The sequence below is a fragment of the Dioszegia hungarica genome (genome assembly GCF_025882075.1).
Source record: "Dioszegia hungarica strain PDD-24b-2 chromosome Unknown MKK02contig_7, whole genome shotgun sequence".
NCBI classification, from domain to species: Eukaryota; Fungi; Basidiomycota; class Tremellomycetes; order Tremellales; family Bulleribasidiaceae; genus Dioszegia; species Dioszegia hungarica.
The window spans coordinates 374,234-392,552 of NW_026515769.1; the positions used below are offsets into that span (position 1 = coordinate 374,234).

Consider the following 18,319-nt stretch of genomic DNA (forward strand, 5'->3'; position numbering starts at 1 on the left):
AGGCTCTCTGACAGCTACGCCTGATATGCTGTTGCTCTAATCGCTGTAGACCTGCTGGGATAAAGGTGAATATGAATGGAGACAGAAACGCAAAGCCTTGGCTGGCTGACCATGAGTGTTGCGCGATTTGGCTGGCTGGTTGGGGTTCGGTCAATCTCCGTGTCTCGTAACTCCTCATTCCGTCGGAAGACGAGGAATCTGGGGACTCCACGCGCGTCGCGTCAAGGTTCGCCACCCAAGTCCACGCTTCTTCACTCTACCTATCATCCCCATACTCATCCACCCCTCAAGAAGCAGCAATAATGGCGACAGGACTGGCTACTAAACGACTGAGTACGCTAGACGTCTTCCAACCGTCTTGCCAGGCGACGTTGGAGTGCACTAGCTGACCTGTCTAGTGAAGGAGCTCGCGGAAATCAAGACAAAAGGAACACCGCCAGGCATTGTCCTGCTCAATGCGGTAGCGCTGGACCAATGGGTGTTTCTGATATCAGTATTAGGAGACGAGACAATATACGCAGGTGAGCTGTGGTGTTGACCTTCCCCCCGACCGGCAGCGCACCGGAGCTAACAAGTGTAGGGGAGACGTTCGCTTTGAGGTTGAAGTTCCCAAACCGATATCCTATAGACAGTCCGGAAGTGAGCTCGGGGGTTTCTGACGACTTGATGTCTCTATGAAGGCTGTAGCTGACAAAGCTGTAGGTCACCTTCTTGGCTGATGCCGAATACATACCTCCACTACATCCGCACGTCTACTCGAATGGCCATATCTGCGCGTCAATCCTGGGTGAGCTCTTGCATTCGTCCGTATGTATCATATGCTGGTCCATGAGCTGACTCGTCAGGTGCTGAATGGTCTCCCGGTGAGCTTTCCCTAATATGGCGATTAGGGCCTAAGCTGACTACTACCAGTGCTGAACGCGGTCGCTGTATGTATCACCATGCAATCCATGCTCGCATCCAATAAGAAGAAGGAGAGGTGAGCCTTGCCCCCCGCCAGCATGTGCGAGGCATTTTGAGTGGGTCTCAGCTGACTGTAAAGACCAGAAGGCAATGACCGATATGTCCGAAGTGCACCGTCAAATCCCAAGCTCACACGATGGCAATACGACGACGATGTGAGCTTTCACGTACAACATCTCTCCCATCACCGTACACAGCTGACACGACATAGACAGTTTAGCTATCTTCGGAACTCAGGACTCTTGTGCGACCTAGTCAGACATCGTCCAGCGCACTTTCGTCGGGACTTACGATCATCTCGCCCGCATCTCGACGCCCGGGATGGGCCTTCTGTCAGCGCGTTCATGCCCAAGGATCACCCCGAGATAGTGTAGCATACTGTCCCTTATGATTAATGTACCTTACATGCAACGATCGCTATGATGAGCAGCTCTTGCAAGGCTCCGTCCGCGAGCGTTTGAGTCTGCCGTCCAGTCCATCACTGTTGAGGCGAAGACACTGCCTCTTGCTCTTGGTGCTTGAGCTCTGACGCCAGAATGTACCATCGCGAATACAGTACATGGCTCTACGCTACTCAAATTCCCTGTACCCGAATCCACATCAGACCCAGCATACCCGCAGATCGACATCAAGCCCGCCCACTCGTCAACTGCTGCAACCCACTCCCGAGCCGTCCCAGCGAATCCTCCGATACTTCCGCTACACCCATCAGCCTCGTCCTCCACACGTCTCCTTCTTCCTCTGCCTTCTCGCTCTAGTGCACGTCTTCCCCCTGGCCCATTCCCTATTTCCGGCGCAGACTCCAAAATCACCCCTGAACCCCGGGCTATATGAACCCCCCTGCCTGCAGACTATTTTCTAAGGACTCACCCTCCTCTATCGCGTCGGATTGAGCGACCTGTGGGATCAGTGTTCCGCCTTACGACTCATGGCGCCCCTGCAGGAAGGTATAAAGCCGGAAAAAGGCACAAGAGGATAGACGTACAATCTTCAGTACAGCCTTCTTTGACGACTCCTGCATTTCCCCGGCAATAATCAGCTCATCCAGGATGGCATAGGCTTTTTGAAAGTTGAAGATGAGGTCGAGCTCGCATACCTGATGATAATCAGCGCTGTGCTCATTGTACCGCCACATTCAGCCTATCTCGGGCGGCCCGGTAGTACCTCCGCCCCGTGTCTCCTGCGGCATCTGACCCCGAAGACAGAGAAGGAGTGATCTTCCCCACAAGCCCATATGAGCGGCCCGGACCTCGGAACCCAAACGTACATTTCCAAAGTATCGATCCAGACATTCGACGTAGCGATGTACAGTCTCGAGCACGACGAGCTCGTTATCGCTTGGCGAGACGGAGCAGATGAAGAATAAAGAGGCATAGCGGCGGTAGATGACTTTGGTGTCTGCCTTATCAGCCCAATCCTTGATTCACTTCCTCCCACCCAGTCCACTCGGACTCTCTCCCAGGGATCTGTAGACCTTCCATAAAGCCAGCTGCTGGAGCGGTTCGTAGCGACCCCAACGCATATCAGGCAGACAACAAAGGCGAGAGGGGCGAGGAACCCACCTTTATATTCCAGGAAATTACACATCCTCGTCCGTCTAGCGAGCACCAACTGCGTCACGTCCTTGACAATCTTGGCCTTCTGCTTGTTCGGCAGTGTCTGGAACCATTTCGCCAATCTGACTTTGCCTAGGCGTGTCAGCTTCAACTTGGCAACGGACCTGAAGCAGCTGGGGGGCTGGGACCTGAAGCAGCTGGGGGGCTGGAGGAGGGGAGGATGTTGACGCGCTAGCTCCCTGCTCAGAAGGTGGGCTGGGGAAGGAACGTACCTTGTCGAGAAACGAGGAGGATGTAGTTCATCATCTTGCGCGCCGATTCTGGGGACTCGGAGTGGTACGGCGTAGAGGTAGATAGGCGGTTATGAAGATGTGAGTGGGAGAAGAGGATGAGGTATGGATTCGAAACGTCCAAGCGAGTTTCAGCGCGTCCAAGTGCCGCCCAACGAGTTGTTCTTGCACCTTATCCCGCTCTTTCATCTAATATCAACCTCTGGAACCCTAGGCCTGTAGACCACGCCCAGAACAGAGCTACACAATCGTATCTGATTATAAACCGCCAAGTGTCTTGGGTCCAGCTCCCGCTTCTGACCACAGGAAGCCTCAACTTCATTCGCAACACCTCGTTCGCAGCGCCCAAAATGAACACCGAGTTCATAGAGGCCGAAGCGGGTCCGTCTCGCAAACGAACAAGTACGACCACAATCTCGCAGCGATCCGTTCGATGCTCCAGCTGACGCGTGTAGCTCCAGAGCTCATACATGAGCTGAACGGCCTACTAAGCCGCGAAACGGCCAAAACTAAGCTGCGCCGACTAGCAGTCAGTCCCTCACTCTCGCCCCTAGCCCTGCCCTCCCCAAATCCCGCCCGCAGCTAGCTCTTCATCACTAGCTGTCGCGCCCTAGTGCAGAGAAGAGCTGCGTAGCTGATATCTCAGACAAGAGGACCGGATGTACCCCTCTTCAATCCCATTTGCTCCTCTACGACCTCGGCAGCGTGCCAGAAGGTCCGGAAAGATTGTACGAGGGTGAGCTGATTGTTCCTGATGCCTTGCACTCGAACTGGAGGAGAACACAGCTGACGCCACAGACGCACTTTGATCCAATTATCAGACCCTACACTGACCCTAAGCTTGGATACTGCTCGTATGTCTGATGTCTCGACTCTCCCGTCCCCTCCCCTTCGGCCCTTCTCCCCTCATATTTCCTCGGATTCCCTGTTGATACACCTAAGTGGCCGAGCTGACACCCAGATACCTCAATCTATGCTACGGCGAGCCCCTCTTCCGCTCCAACCCCTCTCTCGGCGCCGGCACCTCCGGCGACCCCAGCGCGCCTAGGGGCGGAACGAAAGAGTGCCGATACCTCCATTTCCACGTCCAGCCGTCTCGGGAGCGACATGTTGTCGTGCCCGAGGGGTTCCCGGTCCAGATGAGTGAGGTGGTCCGCAGGCGGCTGTTATCTGACGGGTCGGAGGGCGAGGATAGGGCGAAGGGAAAGGGAAGTGAGAGATGGAGGAGGGAGAAGCAGTGGGTGAATTGCGATCTGAGGACGTTTGATTATTCTGTGTTAGGACAGTAAGTTCCTGTCCTTATTCGCCCATCCCCTCCTTGCATCACCCAGCACCGGCACCGTATCTTTTGCTGCTCGATACCGGATAACAATACCGATACCCGCCCGAGCCCGAGCTGACGCCCAGGTTCCAAGTCATCATGGCCGACCCCCCCTGGGACATCCACATGTCCCTCCCGTACGGCACCATGACGGACGACGAGCTCCGGCGCCTCCCTCTCCCGCAGCTCCAGCCCGATTGGGGTGTCTTGGCTCTATGGGTCACGGGGCGCGCGATGGAATTGGGGCGCGAGCTGTTTTCGGTGTGGGGGTATAAGAGGGTGGACGAGGTGGTTTGGGTGAAGGTGAATCAGGTGGAGAGGCTGATTAGGACCGGAAGGACGGGGCATTGGCTGAAGTGAGTCTGGACTTGCTTTTTGCAATGTCCGATCTCATCGGACCATCACGCGGTACAGCGGAAGGGAGCAGAGAGCAGACAGACGGAAGGGAAGGAGCAAGCGCTGATGATTAGCCATACCTGCGAACACCTCCTCGTCGCCGTCAAGCTCCCAGAGAGCCATCCCCGCGACGCGCCCATACCCTGGGACACTGACCCGACTTTGCGCGAGCTCAGGCGAGGGGTAGATACAGACGTCATAGTTGCGGAAGTCCGGTAAGCTCAGCTCTTTGCCGATCTCCATTCCTCTCTCGCTCTTCATCGTCATCCTCCGTGTAACGTACTTTACCCTTTCCTTCATTACCTAGCTCAGCCAAGAGATGCGAGAGACAACCCCAGCTGACGTCCAGCGAAACCTCGCGCAAGCCCGAAGAAGCCTACTCGATCCTCGAACGCCTCGCCCCCAACGGTCGGAAACTCGAGCTGTTTGGCCGCAAACATAATGCCCGACCAGGGTGGGTAACGCTGGGCAATCAGTTGGGGGATAGTCAGCTCGCAGAGAGGGATGTGTGGGAGAGGATGGGGGAGCGGTATCCCGAGCAGGATGTCAGGCTTGTCGAGTAGACTACGATCGCGGAGCAATAAATCAAAGGCGAATGCATGTTGTACAGATGGTCAGGGTACGATACCGTATGCCCGAACGTATAGCTACAACTGTGCCAGATCGGATGCTGGATGCTGGAGATGTTACCAATTACAAGTGGAGCGAGAGGGGTTAAGAGATGGCGAGTGCTTTCAGGGGTGTGTCGATCCCCTCGGCTCCACCTCCAGCCTCAGCAGATACTGGGACGTGCGCGTGTCGCTCATATTTCGGTATGGTCCGATGACCGCTCGGAGCGGCTGTGTCACCGCCCTGCTTCTGATGCTTCTGATGAGTGCAGCCCTTCATATTGACCAGCTTGAGACTCGAGACTTACCAAAGCTGACCGGTCCATTCCCGATTCCAATCCCTGTAAGAGCGCACAAGCCTTACACAGATCGTTCGAAGACATGTAGCCGCACCGCAGACATGTTTCTGTCACGTATCAGCTTAGTTCCTACCACGGAAAGCACAGGACAGCTCACGCATCGCCTTCATCCCCTTCTGGGTGTTCTGGTCGAGCACGAACGATTCGCCAGAATGGATAATGTCGATAATTGCGGAAGGACGGATCGCTTCGAGATCTTTGAGGAAGACTCGGGCGTGCCCTCTGTACGCTGAGGTCATGAGCTCATGGTTCCAGGTCGAAATACAAGGCAGCTCACCGTCTGGAGAGTATATACATTCGGTCGAAAAGTAGGTGAGTTTCTTGAAGTAGGCGTACCTTTATATCAGCTTTCTCACCAGCCAAGCCAGCGCATCACAAAGCTCACATCACAATCTCCTTCTCGTACGCATACTTGAAAGGCTTGCTCCGCTTGATCGTATCCTCCGATTGCGTCGTGACGGCCGTACATCTCCCTAGACGGGCTACATCCCCTCGCATGACTACAGGTCAGCTCCAACTTCTCTTAGCGGCCCAGAAGCGCTACGCGGGATGAGTGAGCTGACTCACTGTTCATCAATACCGTCTCGGCGATATCGTCCGCATTGTGTCCAGTGACGATATGGTCCACTGCGAGTTGGGCCGCACCTCTATCGAGCGCTTGACGGCGGAAGACACCGCAGAATGTGCCTTTGCTGTCAGCTCTGACCCACGGTTGGCGAATGAGCGAATCGTAGCTTACAATTATTACGCCTTCCGACTTGCTCGACAATCCGGTCCATCGTCCATCCGTAGAGGTCGTTGTAGGAGAGGATCTTGAGGGGGAGACCGTACTCTACTTGATTCTGCTTGACAGTCTGCCTGGTCAGCTTTTACGCCTAGGTGATAGGGAGAAAGATAGCTGTTCAAAGTAACGCACCTCGAGGGAATCATCCCGGTACCCTGTGATCCCTTCATCAATCGACAACAAGAACAAGTCGAGCCCATAATCATATCGGTGGTTCAGCATAGTCAAAACGTGAGCCAGCACCGTCGAGTCTGGGTCATCAGCTCTTCTTCCCATAATGACCTCCGAAGGGGTGCGTGAACTGACCCTTCCCCCCACTCGCACCAATCGCCACCCTCTCCCCTCTCCTAAATATCCCATTCCCCTCTACGATAGTATTATGCACCTCCGTCTCGAAGACCTCAAAGAAGCACGTCTTGCACACTTGTTGACCTGTCTTGGGGCGCTTGACGAGTGCGCGGGCGGTATGGCACAGCTGGCAAGGTGTAGGGGCCATAGCTGTAGTTGGTGGATAGTATGGCAAGTGGTAGGGTGAGTGGAGGCTTTCAACTTTTGGTGCTGATGGGTGGTCTGTTGTTGTGGTTCCGGGGGACTCGGTCCTAATGAAATTGAATTCACTATTCAGATACCGGCACATTAGTAATTTCTAATGCCGATCATATCCCAGGCTGTCAGTTTCCCAGTTATCTCCCGAGCTGGCTGCCAGCCAAAGGTGGAGGGACTCGCTCACTCACCTACCTCCATCTCCAACATCTACAGTCCGAAGCTATCATAGCTTGACCTTACAGCCACTTGCCCACCAGATACACGGAGAGTAAAGCCCAGTATGGCCAGCGCACCGCCCAAGCATCGTCAGCTCCCCGATAAGGAGGCCAAGCTGTTCAAGGAGCTCTTGGTGAGTCTGGCTCCTTCAGCTTGGTCGTCAGCTCGCACGAGGGTGTGGACGACGAGGCGCAGGCCTTACCGTTGCCATGAGAGTCCAGCCAAGGGGAGGAACCAAGCGGGTGCCTCGATGGCTCGATGGGACTGCGATAGAATCTGCACAAGCCTCACAAGCTGAAAGGAGCTGACATTCTAGGTTCAATATGAGCACAAGCAGTACAAGAAGGGCATCAAAGCTGCCGACTCCATCCTGAAGAAATTTCCGAACCATGGAGGTCAGCTGACTTGTCTGTACGCTTTATGGACTATAGCTGATCTCCTAGAAACCCTCGCTCTGAAAGCACTCACACTGTTCTCTGGCCTTCCTATGCCCGCAACGGCCGCATCGCAGCCGAAGCAGGACGAGGCGGAGGCTATGGCCAAGACGGCCGTCAAGAAGGACATCACGAGTCATATCACCTGGCACGTGCTGGGTATCATGGCGAAGGGGCGGAAAGACTGGGAAGAGGCCAGTCGAGCGTTTGCTATGGCTCGGAAACAGGACAGTGTGGGTATCTGAACCGTCCGCATCACCGGACCTGTAGCTGACATACTAGGACAACCTTCCCATCATTCGCGATTCCATATCCCTCTACCTTCACACTCGTCAATACGAAGCCGCCGTCGCTGCACGACACCACTACTTCCTCCTTCGCCCCAACGTCCGTTCGTCTTGGCTCGGTCTCATGGTCGCGCACCAACTGAACGGGAACAATGAGGAGGCTCTGGAGCTGTACGATGCGATGGTAGGGACGATCAACGCAGACGGGGCGAGTCCGTCCGAGAAGGCGCAAATCATGTTGAATGTGGTCAAGGTGTGCATGGAGATGGGGCGCGATGGTGATGGACTCCGGAGATTGGACAGAGCGATCAGGGGGAAGATATTGAGTCCGAGAGGGGAGGTGACGCAGCTGAGGGCGGAGATGCTGAGTAAGCTGGGGAGGATGGAGGAGGCGGTAGAGGCGTACAGGGAGTTGATCAAGCAAAATCCGGATAATCTAGGGTACTATACGGGATACCTCCGCGCGAAGGGATTGGATGTCGGTGAGTTGTTGTGTCCTTCAAGATCTGTCGACTGTAGCTCATATTGTAGCTTCATCTCCGTCTGAGCAGACCACATCCGGAGTCCTAGCGGAGCTTGACCAATTCGCACAGACCTACCCCAAATCGACCGTCCCCAAGCGCATGGCTCTCACCGTCTCATCCGGCTCAGAATTCCGCACACGAGTCAAGCCATATCTCATCAACGGCCTCGAAAAGGGGATCCCCTCCCTCTTTGTCGACGTCAAGTCGCTCTACCAAAACCCCGAAAAGATGGCTGCCGTTGGCGAAATAGTCGAAGAGTTGATTGAATCACTACAGAAGGATTCCAGTCTGCACGATGACGGTACGTCCACGTCATAACATCACTGACCTCAGACTCCGTCGCACCACCCACGACCCTTCTTTGGGCATACTACTACCTCGCCCTTCACCTCTCTCACCCCCTCCACCCAAACCCCTCCTTCAAGCGCTCGCTCGACCTCCTCGAGATCGCCTTGAAACATACCCCGACATTACCTGAAGTGTACATGGCCAAAGCGATGGTTTTGAAGCGCGCGGGCGATATTATGGGCGCGGCAGAGACGATGGAAGAGGCGCGTCTCCTAGATGGGCAAGATAGGTTCTTGAATGGCAAGGCGGCAAAGTATTGGTTGAGAGCTGGGGAGGTCAAGAAGGCGGAAGAGCTCTTGGCTATGTTTACAAAGGTCAGCCAGGCGGGTCTGAATATGAGGAAAGGGGCTGACGGGAATAGAAGGATATCTCGGCGATGTCGGACTTGACGGACCTGCAGTGTCTTTGGTTCTTGCAAGAAGAAGGGGACTCGTATCGCCGAAATGGGAATTTGGCGATGGCGTTGAAGCGATATCAGGCTACAGCGACGGTATGTCCAGCTGTCCAGGCCTTGAGCCCAGGGGTAGAGCTGATGGAGTAGGTGTTCCAAGATTACGAAGACGATCAATACGACTTTCACACGTATTGCTTGCGCCGAATGACCATATCTGCCTACCTCTCGTGAGCTCAGAAATGCGTCCCTTGACGTCAGGTGTGCGAAGAGCTGATATCCCAGGTTGATGCGGTATGAAGACCAACTGCGATCACATCCGGCCTACTTCAAGTCGGCGGTGGCTGCGATTGAGATTTATACGTCGATTCACGATGATCCCAGCTTGACGGAGGAGAAGCTATGTAAGTTGGCTCGGACGCATTGACTTGCCGCACGCAGGTAGCTTACGAGTACAGCACCGGAAGAAGAAGCAGAACGTAAAAAGGCAGCTAAGAAGGCTCAAAAAGCTGATCAAAAGGCCAAGAAGGGTAAGCTTCTCTCGCCCCTTCTTGATGGGAAACTACAAGCTGACCTTTCAGCCGCCGCCGCATCGGGAGACGCCAAGAAAGAGGACACACCCGCCCCCGACCCAGATCCGACCGGTGAATTACTCATCAAGACGGAAACGCCATTGGAGGATGCGTACAAGCTCTGGGTACCACTCGAGCGGATGGCGAGTGGGCGGGTGGAGACGTGGACTTCTGGGTTCGAGATTGAGATGAGGAGAAGTGAGCTCAGCCGAAAGCGGTGACCTGGGCTACAAGGCAAGAGCTGACGGCATAGAACGCTGGCCGGCCGCGTACAAGTGCTTGCTGGCTGCTTATAGTCTCGACGCGGAGGACCCTACTCTGCACAGGCAGCTCGTCACATTTGCGCAAGCTCGTGAGTTGTGTGCATTCTCTCGGTTCCTGTTGTTCTCACGGATGAGAGTCAAGCTTACACCGACAGTACCATCATCAGACGTCCCCGATGCGCTCAAAACAGCATTCACGGACCGTCTCCCCATTCTCAGCATCATATCCTCCTCCCCTCGCGACTTCACCGCCGACTTTCTCACGCGCCACTCCTCTTCCCCTTCACATATCCTCGGTGCCGCCCAGGGACTCATCGCCGTCCTCTCCGCTTCATCCACACCCACGCAAGAGAAGAAAGCTTTGACGGGAGGAGAGCGGAAAGAGGTGATTGCGATCTTGGAGAAGATGGCGGGTCCGGATATCCACCCGGAGATTGGGGCGATGCGGAGGGGTATTGAGGTGTTGAAGGCGCTTCAGGGGACGGAGGGGGAGGTGCAGGCTTTCAAGGGGTTGTGTAGGGGACGAGTACCGCTTGCGGGGGTGTTTAGTAGTAAGGAGGAGGTGGAGGCGAGGAGGGCGAAAGAGGTGAATGGGACGGCGGAGGCCAATGGGGTCAAGGCGGATGTGTAGATAAGGTAATTAGAGGGTAGAGGGTACATTGCGCCAAGCGACCAGTAGCAGGCAGCAGGCAAATGCATGTGTAGATGCATCCCCGAGATCGACCGATCAGCCTGACCTACGGTATAGCTACAATAAGGCATCCCTGTCCTTTCCCTCCCTGACGAGTGTATGCCACTCTGCCCTCCATCCGTCCATCCGGGACTTCATCCCTGGCTGATGAATCATACGTTTGATCCAACGCATAAATTTGTCTTCGTCCTCTGCGACAAAGAAGCTCGAGAGGAGGGATAAGATGGATTCGAAGTTGGCGGTGGGGGCTGCTAGGAGGTCTGATGATCAGCCTGAGTTCCTCACTGCGCATCGCAAAGAGACGAGCCGAGAGGCAAGGCTCGGTACAGGGAGTTGTTGGTGGTGAGAGAGAGTGGACGAACCTCTGAAACTCCAGAGAATGGCCACAGAAGCCATAATCATCACATCCCGCCCATCCAGAAACATCGCGTCCCATATCCGAAGTTGCTGAGAAAAGGGGATAGTGTTGACAAACAAGGTGATATACCACTTTGTACCCCAGGACGAGGAGGAGATCATGTTCTTTTGCTTCGGGCGTCAGCTTGATCTCCTCGCTCGATCCCGTACTTGATCAAAGTACAGCAGATGGGTTAGAGGTAGCTCACGAATGACTTGTAGACGTCTGGCATCAACCACTCCATCAGCCTCTCTTGTACGTAGAACGCCTCCAACAGCCCCGGGAAGCCCGGACCAAAGATATCGTGCATCCCATATACGTCATGCAGGCGGACCATGAGGGCATACACCCGCTATCAGGATCAGCTTCTCATTCTCCATGGTGGAAATTGGCTTAATGGAGGACATGACAGCTCACCTCTGGATCAAAGTAGCACAGCAAAGTAGCGGCAATAGGCCCCATACCCTGGCAGTACCCGCATGTATCGCAGAGCATCGCAAAGCAATGTAGGACGTGAAAGAGAGATCGCTGCCCGGCGCCATACCGGGTCATGAATAGCGTATGGCCCGATATTGTCCGGGGGACGTCTAGGTCGATTTGGACGTCGAAGGAAGAGGGGAGGTCAATTGAGTTCTGACGTGTCAGCTTTCCTCTCTACTGGCCCGAGGTAGACTGACTCGGTAATCGAAACACAATTCTTCGGCCTTCTTCTTGCCTTTCCCGTGATGTTCCCCCGAGCGCGCCTCGGCAAGTGTCCACCAGGCCGCCATACGCCATCTATCTGGAATACCCTTATACACCCTTCTCCGCAACTACGGTATCAGCCTTCTTCCTCTCATATCTTTACAGAAGATACCCACCTTGGTCGTCCCCTCATCTTTCCAGCTCCACTCGACCGCATTACCACCTTCCCGTCTCTGGACCCCCATCATCCGCATCCACTTCTCCACCCTCTCCGTCTCTTTCCGCTTTGAGCTCTCCGACTCGGCCTCGCCCCTTGCTGGCGGCTGGCGGGGAGACGGCCCATCTCCACCTCCCGGTCCGGGCGGGGGTGGATCTACGCGGGGCTGACCAGCGAGCGGGGAGGTCGAGGGGAGTTTGGGTATCTTGAGGAGGGGGGCGGTAGGTATTAGAGCTAGGCGGGATTCAGACCGATTTCGGACGGATTCAGAGATGAAGCCATATCTACCATGAGCTCGGGCTTGGATCATAGACGCAAAAGGTAGAAGCAGAAGCGGAGAGCGGACATACCGATCCAGACTGGACAGAAATCCCCTCTCCTTCTCACCTACCGCCTCCCCCTTCTGCGCCTCCATCATTGTCGCTCTCTTACCGACATTCGGCCCGCCCCGCGTCCGCTCTACCCCTGGTAGGTATCCGTCCCCATGTACGCCTTCCGACTCTAGTCTCGCATCTATCATCAGCGCTATCCCAGGGCCTATACTTACATGTCGACCGGATGCGAAAAGCCTCGGGGTCTTCACCGGGGTACTGGCTACTCCCAAAGCTCGCTTGGCTCATACTTCTATTCCCATTCCCGTATCCGCCTGATAATCTCGGTGTGAGACGACTCAGGGAGGGCGAGTCGGAAGTAGAGGAAGAGAGCATGGACACTCTACGGGAGTCGTCGCCTGATACAGAGGCCTGTTGTTGGCGGGCGCGAGTGGGCGTCATATCGGGCGTGACGGTGACGGTAGGGAGAGGTTTTCGTACCGAGGCAGGGGCAGAGACTGAGCCTGAGCCTGACCCAGAGCCAGTGCCGAAGTTGGGATCGGAACTGGAGCTTGGACCATCCAAGACCTCGGGGGTATAGCTGTTCCCGTATGAATGGCGTTTATCCCTTTCCAGCCCAATCCCCAATCCCTGCCCTTCTTCCCTCAGCCGCCGGACGGGCCCAGCAGGCGATTCGCCTAGGGACGAAGCGCTCGACATCCCGCTCATACGCTTCGAGAGGGCCGCCATGGGTCCATCCCATGAGTGCTGGGTTGCGGGAGTGTGCGCCTCGTCTTCCAATTCCTCCACGTCCGCCCGGGGCGGTAATTGGGATAGCCGATATCCTTGTCCCTGTCCTTGCCCGTCCCCGTCACCATTATGTCTCGCCGGAGAAGAGCGCCCACTTCCACTTCCACTCCCATTCCGCCGAAGATCGGATTGTATAGGAGGACCGAGCGAATCGCGATTCCCCTTCCTAAAAGTAGACGAAGATGGCCGGTCCGTCTCCGTATCCGAGCTGGGATCGCCCAGCGCCACGCCGACTGGAGCGCCAGATGCCCAGCTTTCTCTCCCGCCGACAGAACTCCCGCCTCCGCCGCCGGCACCGTACATATCAAAGATGTCCTCTGCTGTCTCGGCAGATTCGACGCGGGACTCGCGGTACGGGTGTTGGGCGAATGGGGCGGACATTTTGGGGGGAGGGGATCGAGCTGGGGATCCTGAGTTGTGACGAGGAGGGAGTTGTTCTGGGCGGATTTGAGAGGCTTCTAGGAGAGGAGGAGCGGAAGAGATGGTGCGGTAGCGACAGGACACTACTACTCCGACAGATGTAGGCAAGACATAGATGATGTAGGCAGGTTGTTCTCTCTTTTTGGTGTCTGAGCCAAAGTGGAGGTCCGTGGGGCAGGTCCACATCATAGATGCAAGGTGCAGAGGTAGTGTCAATTGTACATCTACCTAGGACCCAGACAAGATGAGCATACGTACGAGCGTCCGGTCGATTGGTCAGGAAGTGGTCGCAGCTTCTCTCCGACCGAAGAGAGCTCCTCGACAGCAAGTCCGGTACCTCCGATCGGAACCTCCTCGACCAGCCCGAACAGCTTTCGCGTTCGATATCGTGCGTCCCTCTCGCTATCCCTATACTGACGCTACTGACAGATAGGACGGGGTACTGAAACATGGTAAAAGCCATATCCTGCCCGGAGCAAATAGGGTCCTCAATGTCCTCTCGGGCCGAACGCCAGAGGTACTCGCTCAAAAAGTACCGTTTTTGCTCATGACGAATGGAGGTGGGCAGACGGAAGATGAGCGCCTAAAAGCACTAGAGGGGGACTTTGGAGTACAAGTGAGCTATCTGTCTGTTGGAGAGGAAAGCTCGGGGATCTGGCTGACCTGGCCAGTTTAGCAAGAATCAACTGGTTCAATCACACACGCCCCTACAGGACTATGTTAGCGAATACAGGGATAAGCCTGTTCTGGTCTGCGGAGGCGAGGGGGACGCGGCGAGATCTGTTGCACACTCGTGAGACTTAGCTATGCCGTCTGGATGAAGCGGGCGGATTGAGCTGATACTTCAGGTATGGTCTCAAACAGGCGTACCTCCTGCAAGACCTGGTCGCATGGCGAGGGAACGTATGGGATCGGTACCACCTCACAGCAGCCGAGGAGAGCTTCGTACGAGTGAGCTATTGGAGTCATGTAGACGAGAGCAGAGCTGACCCTTCCAGCGCGACATAGACTTCTCGAATATCCCCTTTTCAGCCATCTTCGTCATTCACGATGCGGGCCTCGACTGGGCCCTGGCGACACAGGTCATTACCGAGCTGCTCAACTCGGATGGAGGGCGAATGGGGACGCAGAGGCAGAGGAAGAAGGGTGTGCCGGACGGGAAGGAGATCCCGCTCATTCTGACCAACCCGGACTTCATTTGGCCAACGTGAGCTGATGCTCTCGTGATGGGTTTGAGGCAGAGCTGACGAGGTAGAGACTATCCTGTACCTCGGTTTGGGATGGGGGCTTTCCGGACCGGACTGGACGCGGTCTACAAGGTTAGCTGTTTTGTTCGTTGCGGAGATCTCGTTGGCATAAGGCTGACTTCATAGGAGTTGACGGGGTGCGACCTCCCCTATACTCAATTCGGTAAACCACATACAACGACCTACAAATTCGCAGAGAGTATGCTTAGGCGGCATCTTGCCGATATCGGCGGGAACCCAGCAGATCCCCTTAGCGTGTAAGCTTCTCGTCTCTCCACGAAGCAGGCGATGAAGCTGACAACTGAGATACATGATCGGAGGTCAGTCACGGTCGAACAAGGCAGGGGGAACCAGCTGATCCAGCAGATAATCCCGCATCAGATATAGCAGGCGCCAACGCCTATGGCTGGGTCTCGCTCCTCGTCCGGACAGGTGTCTACGCTGGCGGGGAACCGGCTCATCGGCCTACGCAGATCGTGGATAACGTGGAGGATGGCGTGATGTGGGCGTTGAAGCGGGAGGGTCTGGTGTAATCGGGAAAGGAGAACAGGGAACATGGCGGAGCTGAGGTGGTCACAGATGCGTACATGTCATAGAGTATAGAGAATATGGGTTATGGGCGTAATTCGTTAAAAAATCTAACTGTCCTTGTCTATTATAGTCTATCTATCGAACATGGTCTAGGTCATGCGGTGAAGTAGTACATGGCGGTATAGGGGACGCTCAAGCTCCTGCCCTCGGCCGCACACTAAAGAAGGTCAGCGCATCCCGATACAACAGTGTAAGATCTAACTTACCGAAGGAGGAGCCTGACCACCAATGGTATGCGTCCTGAAAACACCCTTGGACAGCATCCCCGACGCCGCCGTCAAATGCAACCAAGGGATAGTCGTCACGTTGCCCGCCGGAGAGTCCGCCCTGCTAATGAGCGACCCGACGACCTCGATCCCGACCCGCGAGTCCCGGAAGGCAGGTGCAATCCCGCCCGCGGCGGTACGGACGAAGAAGTGGTCGAATTTGACGAGGGAGGGGTCGGTAGCGGGGAAGGGAATGGCTTGGAGGGCTCCGAAGGCGATGGCGGTGCTGGTTTGGTTGATGTTGAAGAGAGGAGAGAGGACCGTGGACATGCATGACATGTCGTACAGGCTGTTTTATGAGCGCGGATCGGAGAAAGGAGGTTGAGTGATAGTGTACTCACTCTGCGAGCGCTCCAGCGCTGAGCCATTTTCCGGCGGTACAGGTGTAGTTCTGGACCCCGCGTCCGACAGTACTGAAGATGGTCTGTTCGCCGGCTGCTCGCTCGATACCGGGGATGATGGGAACTTCGATGGAACTGACGGGGCAGGAGGAGCTGGTGGACATGTCTGGGGTAGGAGCGGCGAGCGCGAATGGGACGAGAGCGAGGAGGATTGCGAACAGCATTGTGGGGTATTGGAGGGGACTATGGGGAATGTTGATGAGTGGAGATGGCAGTGAGGGTGAAGAACTGATAGTGAATGGATGAAAATGTTGGGCGGAAATTTGCCTGGCTTATATAGACGATCGGCGGATCCATGTACCGCATGGCCCCCCTTTGCGCGCAGACCCCCATTGTGTGCTGATCAGAGGGGGCAGTGCGAAGGGCAGTGCGAGATCTGCAAAAAGGTCTGCCTTGTGCTGTGTAAACATAACGGGCGAGCGCTCCGCGTGGGGGTACAGCTACACACATGCCGGGGGCTGAAACATTCCGTGTCTGTGTGTGTGCCTTTGGCCCGCTTTGTCGATCGCGGTGCCGTAAGCATACAGGTTCTTTGGCGGGCAAGCTGAAACAAGATGAAACACGCTGCACCGCATACCTCACAGCACATCGTGGAAGAGCGCCGCGCCGACAGGCAGACGACTCAGAGCGCGAAGGCTGTGGCTGGCCTTGAGGGCCTGAAGGAGAGCTCGTGCGCTTTAAGTGGTTTGTCATCTCCAAGGAAGATGTGTAGGCGATGTACCTTGTTCAGGGCATGTTTGCCGAGGAGTCGGATGAATGTCTCGGATGCACAGGCTTTGGGATCCAGCAGAGGCCGGTGTGGCCCCCACTCATGTCAATGATGGTAACACATTTGTGCTCGCAGGAGCAATCCTCTGAATCATACTGCTTCAAAAGGCAGACTGATCAGACAATTGAGCTTCTGTACGGCATACCCGCAAGTTTCCAGGCAAGGTCCGGCCGTCAACTTCTATCATAACCTCGCGTCGCATCTACTCCACGCCTCTTCTTACTGCCAAATACAATCGCATAAGAGAAACTGAATCCCCTCGCCCTGGTGGTTCGACGGCGCTGCATCATCTCGAACATTGCTCATTGCTGCGTGGGCGCCATCCGGATGATGATGGGCACACCGTAGAATGCGCTGCCCTCCAACGAGGCCGCCAGGAAGTCGTCTCGCAGGTGCGTGGCGCAGCTATCAGCCTCAGACTCCCCCTGGAAGACGTCGAACTCTGTGCTCCGAAGAGCATCCACTGCTTTCTTCACTCCTCCTGGCGAAAAAAACTCAAACGGTTTGTGGCCCACAGCCAGCAGGACTCCACCAGCGCTGACCTCTGTTTGCCCTGCTTCGCCAATCTTCCAAGCCGTCCTGGTGATTCTCGACTTGCCAGCAGTGTTGCAAAGACTGGCTGTGAGCTCCGCTCTGCATCCGATGGAGGGGATCGCCTGCGCGGTCACGTAGTCACACAGCACTCGCTCAGTCTCCTCCGTCTTCTCCTCCCCGTCTGCTCCCTCCGGCCTGGTGGAGGTGAACGTGCACAGGATGTGGTCCGGAAGTGGAGAGTCCGTATTCTTCGCCTTGTACGCAACCCATGCATCTTCGACGCCTTGGGCGGGGGAAGTGCGAGCGGACTGTGAAGTCACGATCTTGGTGGCGAACGCGTGACATGCATCGTACAAGGCGATCTTCTTCTCAACGTCGACGGAGAAATCGTCTGAACCCAGCAGTCGGTGGGCTTTCGCTTCTACCATGTCCCACCGGACATTCGAAGGGATTTCAATCGCGTAGTTGGCGAGTAGATCTTGGTCCCCGATCCGTTGATGGCTTTGCAGTGTGATGGGAGGAGCTGCGGTGATGAACGAGTCGTGGTCAAAGCAGCTGCCGGTGACGTGGATCTTGAAGTCGAGGAGCTTGCTGGCAAGATGAGTGGTAGCGCTGACGGGTGTGCAGGAGAATGATGGATTCATGGCCGCAGAAGGTGGGAGTGGGCACGCTCGTGGAACGACGTACACTGATGTAGGAGTATTGAGAGTGAACAGCGGCAGGACTGCGATGGTGAGTGAGATATTGGAAGCAGCTGAGGTGACACGTATGCGAAGTGGGTGGAGGGATTGTAGGAGGAGAAGTACGGGATACGATTGCGTCGCGTGCCCTTATGTAGCACGGTCGATAGACAGGGCGGGCTCTGCTGGCCGCGAAAACAAAACCCCAAACACTCATGGGATCCTTTATGCTCGCTTGCGCTCAAGGGGTAAGCTGTGCAGACTTGACGGCCAGCTGCTGCTGTTGAGAGAATCGTGCCATTTCGTTGCGCCCCAGAGCAAGCCCTTTGTTCTAAATTGTAGTGTTGACGCACGCATGAGCAGAAAAGCTGTGCTGATCTGAGATCAATGCTTTGTAACGAGTTGCCTCTCAGCCATGGCTTGTTGGCTTTCTCGAAATTTAG

General features: G+C 55.6%; 9 protein-coding genes across 9 annotated transcripts; 4 read left to right on the plus strand and 5 right to left on the minus strand.

Annotated features, from left to right (window-relative positions):
- Positions 1-302: 302 nt before the first annotated feature.
- Positions 303-1,183, plus strand: MKK02DRAFT_43248 (ubiquitin-conjugating enzyme/RWD-like protein; the record flags this gene model as incomplete). The annotated part of the gene is made up of 8 exons (XM_053092341.1): positions 303-333; positions 399-521; positions 581-639; positions 703-787; positions 846-863; positions 913-979; positions 1,043-1,118; positions 1,175-1,183. 8 exons carry the CDS (start codon positions 303-305, stop codon positions 1,181-1,183), a joined length of 468 nt encoding a protein of 155 aa, XP_052947102.1.
- A 408-nt stretch (positions 1,184-1,591) lies between these two features.
- Positions 1,592-2,825, minus strand: MKK02DRAFT_43249 (AP complex, mu/sigma subunit; the record flags this gene model as incomplete). The annotated part of the gene is made up of 6 exons (XM_053092342.1): positions 1,592-1,662; positions 1,834-1,861; positions 1,949-2,059; positions 2,231-2,361; positions 2,526-2,651; positions 2,792-2,825. 6 exons carry the CDS (start codon positions 2,823-2,825, stop codon positions 1,592-1,594), a joined length of 501 nt encoding a protein of 166 aa, XP_052947103.1.
- Positions 2,826-3,159: 334 nt separating this feature from the next.
- Positions 3,160-5,089, plus strand: MKK02DRAFT_43250 (putative mRNA methyltransferase; the record flags this gene model as incomplete). Its single annotated transcript, XM_053092343.1, has 8 exons — positions 3,160-3,211; positions 3,265-3,338; positions 3,456-3,545; positions 3,608-3,663; positions 3,771-4,094; positions 4,217-4,486; positions 4,601-4,741; positions 4,876-5,089. The coding sequence occupies 8 exons, from the start codon at positions 3,160-3,162 to the stop codon at positions 5,087-5,089; spliced, it is 1,221 nt and encodes a 406-aa protein (XP_052947104.1).
- A 151-nt stretch (positions 5,090-5,240) lies between these two features.
- MKK02DRAFT_23959 (VEG136 protein) lies at positions 5,241-6,773 on the minus strand (the record flags this gene model as incomplete). The annotated part of the gene is made up of 9 exons (XM_053086814.1): positions 5,241-5,390; positions 5,443-5,540; positions 5,591-5,722; positions 5,771-5,829; positions 5,879-5,993; positions 6,061-6,180; positions 6,233-6,347; positions 6,410-6,528; positions 6,584-6,773. 9 exons carry the CDS (start codon positions 6,771-6,773, stop codon positions 5,241-5,243), a joined length of 1,098 nt encoding a protein of 365 aa, XP_052947105.1.
- Positions 6,774-7,103: 330 nt separating this feature from the next.
- MKK02DRAFT_32204 (NMDA receptor-regulated protein 1-domain-containing protein) lies at positions 7,104-10,489 on the plus strand (the record flags this gene model as incomplete). The annotated part of the gene is made up of 13 exons (XM_053088469.1): positions 7,104-7,172; positions 7,356-7,434; positions 7,483-7,706; positions 7,756-8,242; positions 8,292-8,585; positions 8,618-8,946; positions 8,994-9,122; positions 9,174-9,253; positions 9,309-9,427; positions 9,482-9,553; positions 9,605-9,793; positions 9,849-9,947; positions 10,014-10,489. 13 exons carry the CDS (start codon positions 7,104-7,106, stop codon positions 10,487-10,489), a joined length of 2,646 nt encoding a protein of 881 aa, XP_052947106.1.
- A 117-nt stretch (positions 10,490-10,606) lies between these two features.
- On the minus strand, positions 10,607-12,554 carry MKK02DRAFT_24388 (rab-GTPase-TBC domain-containing protein; the record flags this gene model as incomplete). The annotated part of the gene is given in 8 exon segments (XM_053086890.1): positions 10,607-10,809; positions 10,912-11,077; positions 11,155-11,298; positions 11,364-11,579; positions 11,624-11,750; positions 11,763-12,131; positions 12,198-12,360; positions 12,395-12,554. The coding sequence occupies 8 exon segments, from the start codon at positions 12,552-12,554 to the stop codon at positions 10,607-10,609; spliced, it is 1,548 nt and encodes a 515-aa protein (XP_052947107.1).
- Positions 12,555-13,150: 596 nt separating this feature from the next.
- On the plus strand, positions 13,151-15,168 carry MKK02DRAFT_36354 (HAD-like domain-containing protein; the record flags this gene model as incomplete). Its single annotated transcript, XM_053089406.1, has 9 exons — positions 13,151-13,157; positions 13,760-13,776; positions 13,822-14,004; positions 14,060-14,181; positions 14,237-14,339; positions 14,387-14,595; positions 14,644-14,707; positions 14,762-14,890; positions 14,980-15,168. The coding sequence occupies 9 exons, from the start codon at positions 13,151-13,153 to the stop codon at positions 15,166-15,168; spliced, it is 1,023 nt and encodes a 340-aa protein (XP_052947108.1).
- Positions 15,169-15,320: 152 nt separating this feature from the next.
- On the minus strand, positions 15,321-16,057 carry MKK02DRAFT_43255 (uncharacterized protein; the record flags this gene model as incomplete). Its single annotated transcript, XM_053092344.1, has 3 exons — positions 15,321-15,383; positions 15,433-15,781; positions 15,834-16,057. 3 exons carry the CDS (start codon positions 16,055-16,057, stop codon positions 15,321-15,323), a joined length of 636 nt encoding a protein of 211 aa, XP_052947109.1.
- Positions 16,058-16,964: 907 nt separating this feature from the next.
- Positions 16,965-17,840, minus strand: MKK02DRAFT_43256 (uncharacterized protein; the record flags this gene model as incomplete). The annotated part of the gene is made up of 1 exon (XM_053092345.1): positions 16,965-17,840. One exon carries the CDS (start codon positions 17,838-17,840, stop codon positions 16,965-16,967), a length of 876 nt encoding a protein of 291 aa, XP_052947110.1.
- Between the last annotated feature and the right edge of the window lie 479 nt (positions 17,841-18,319).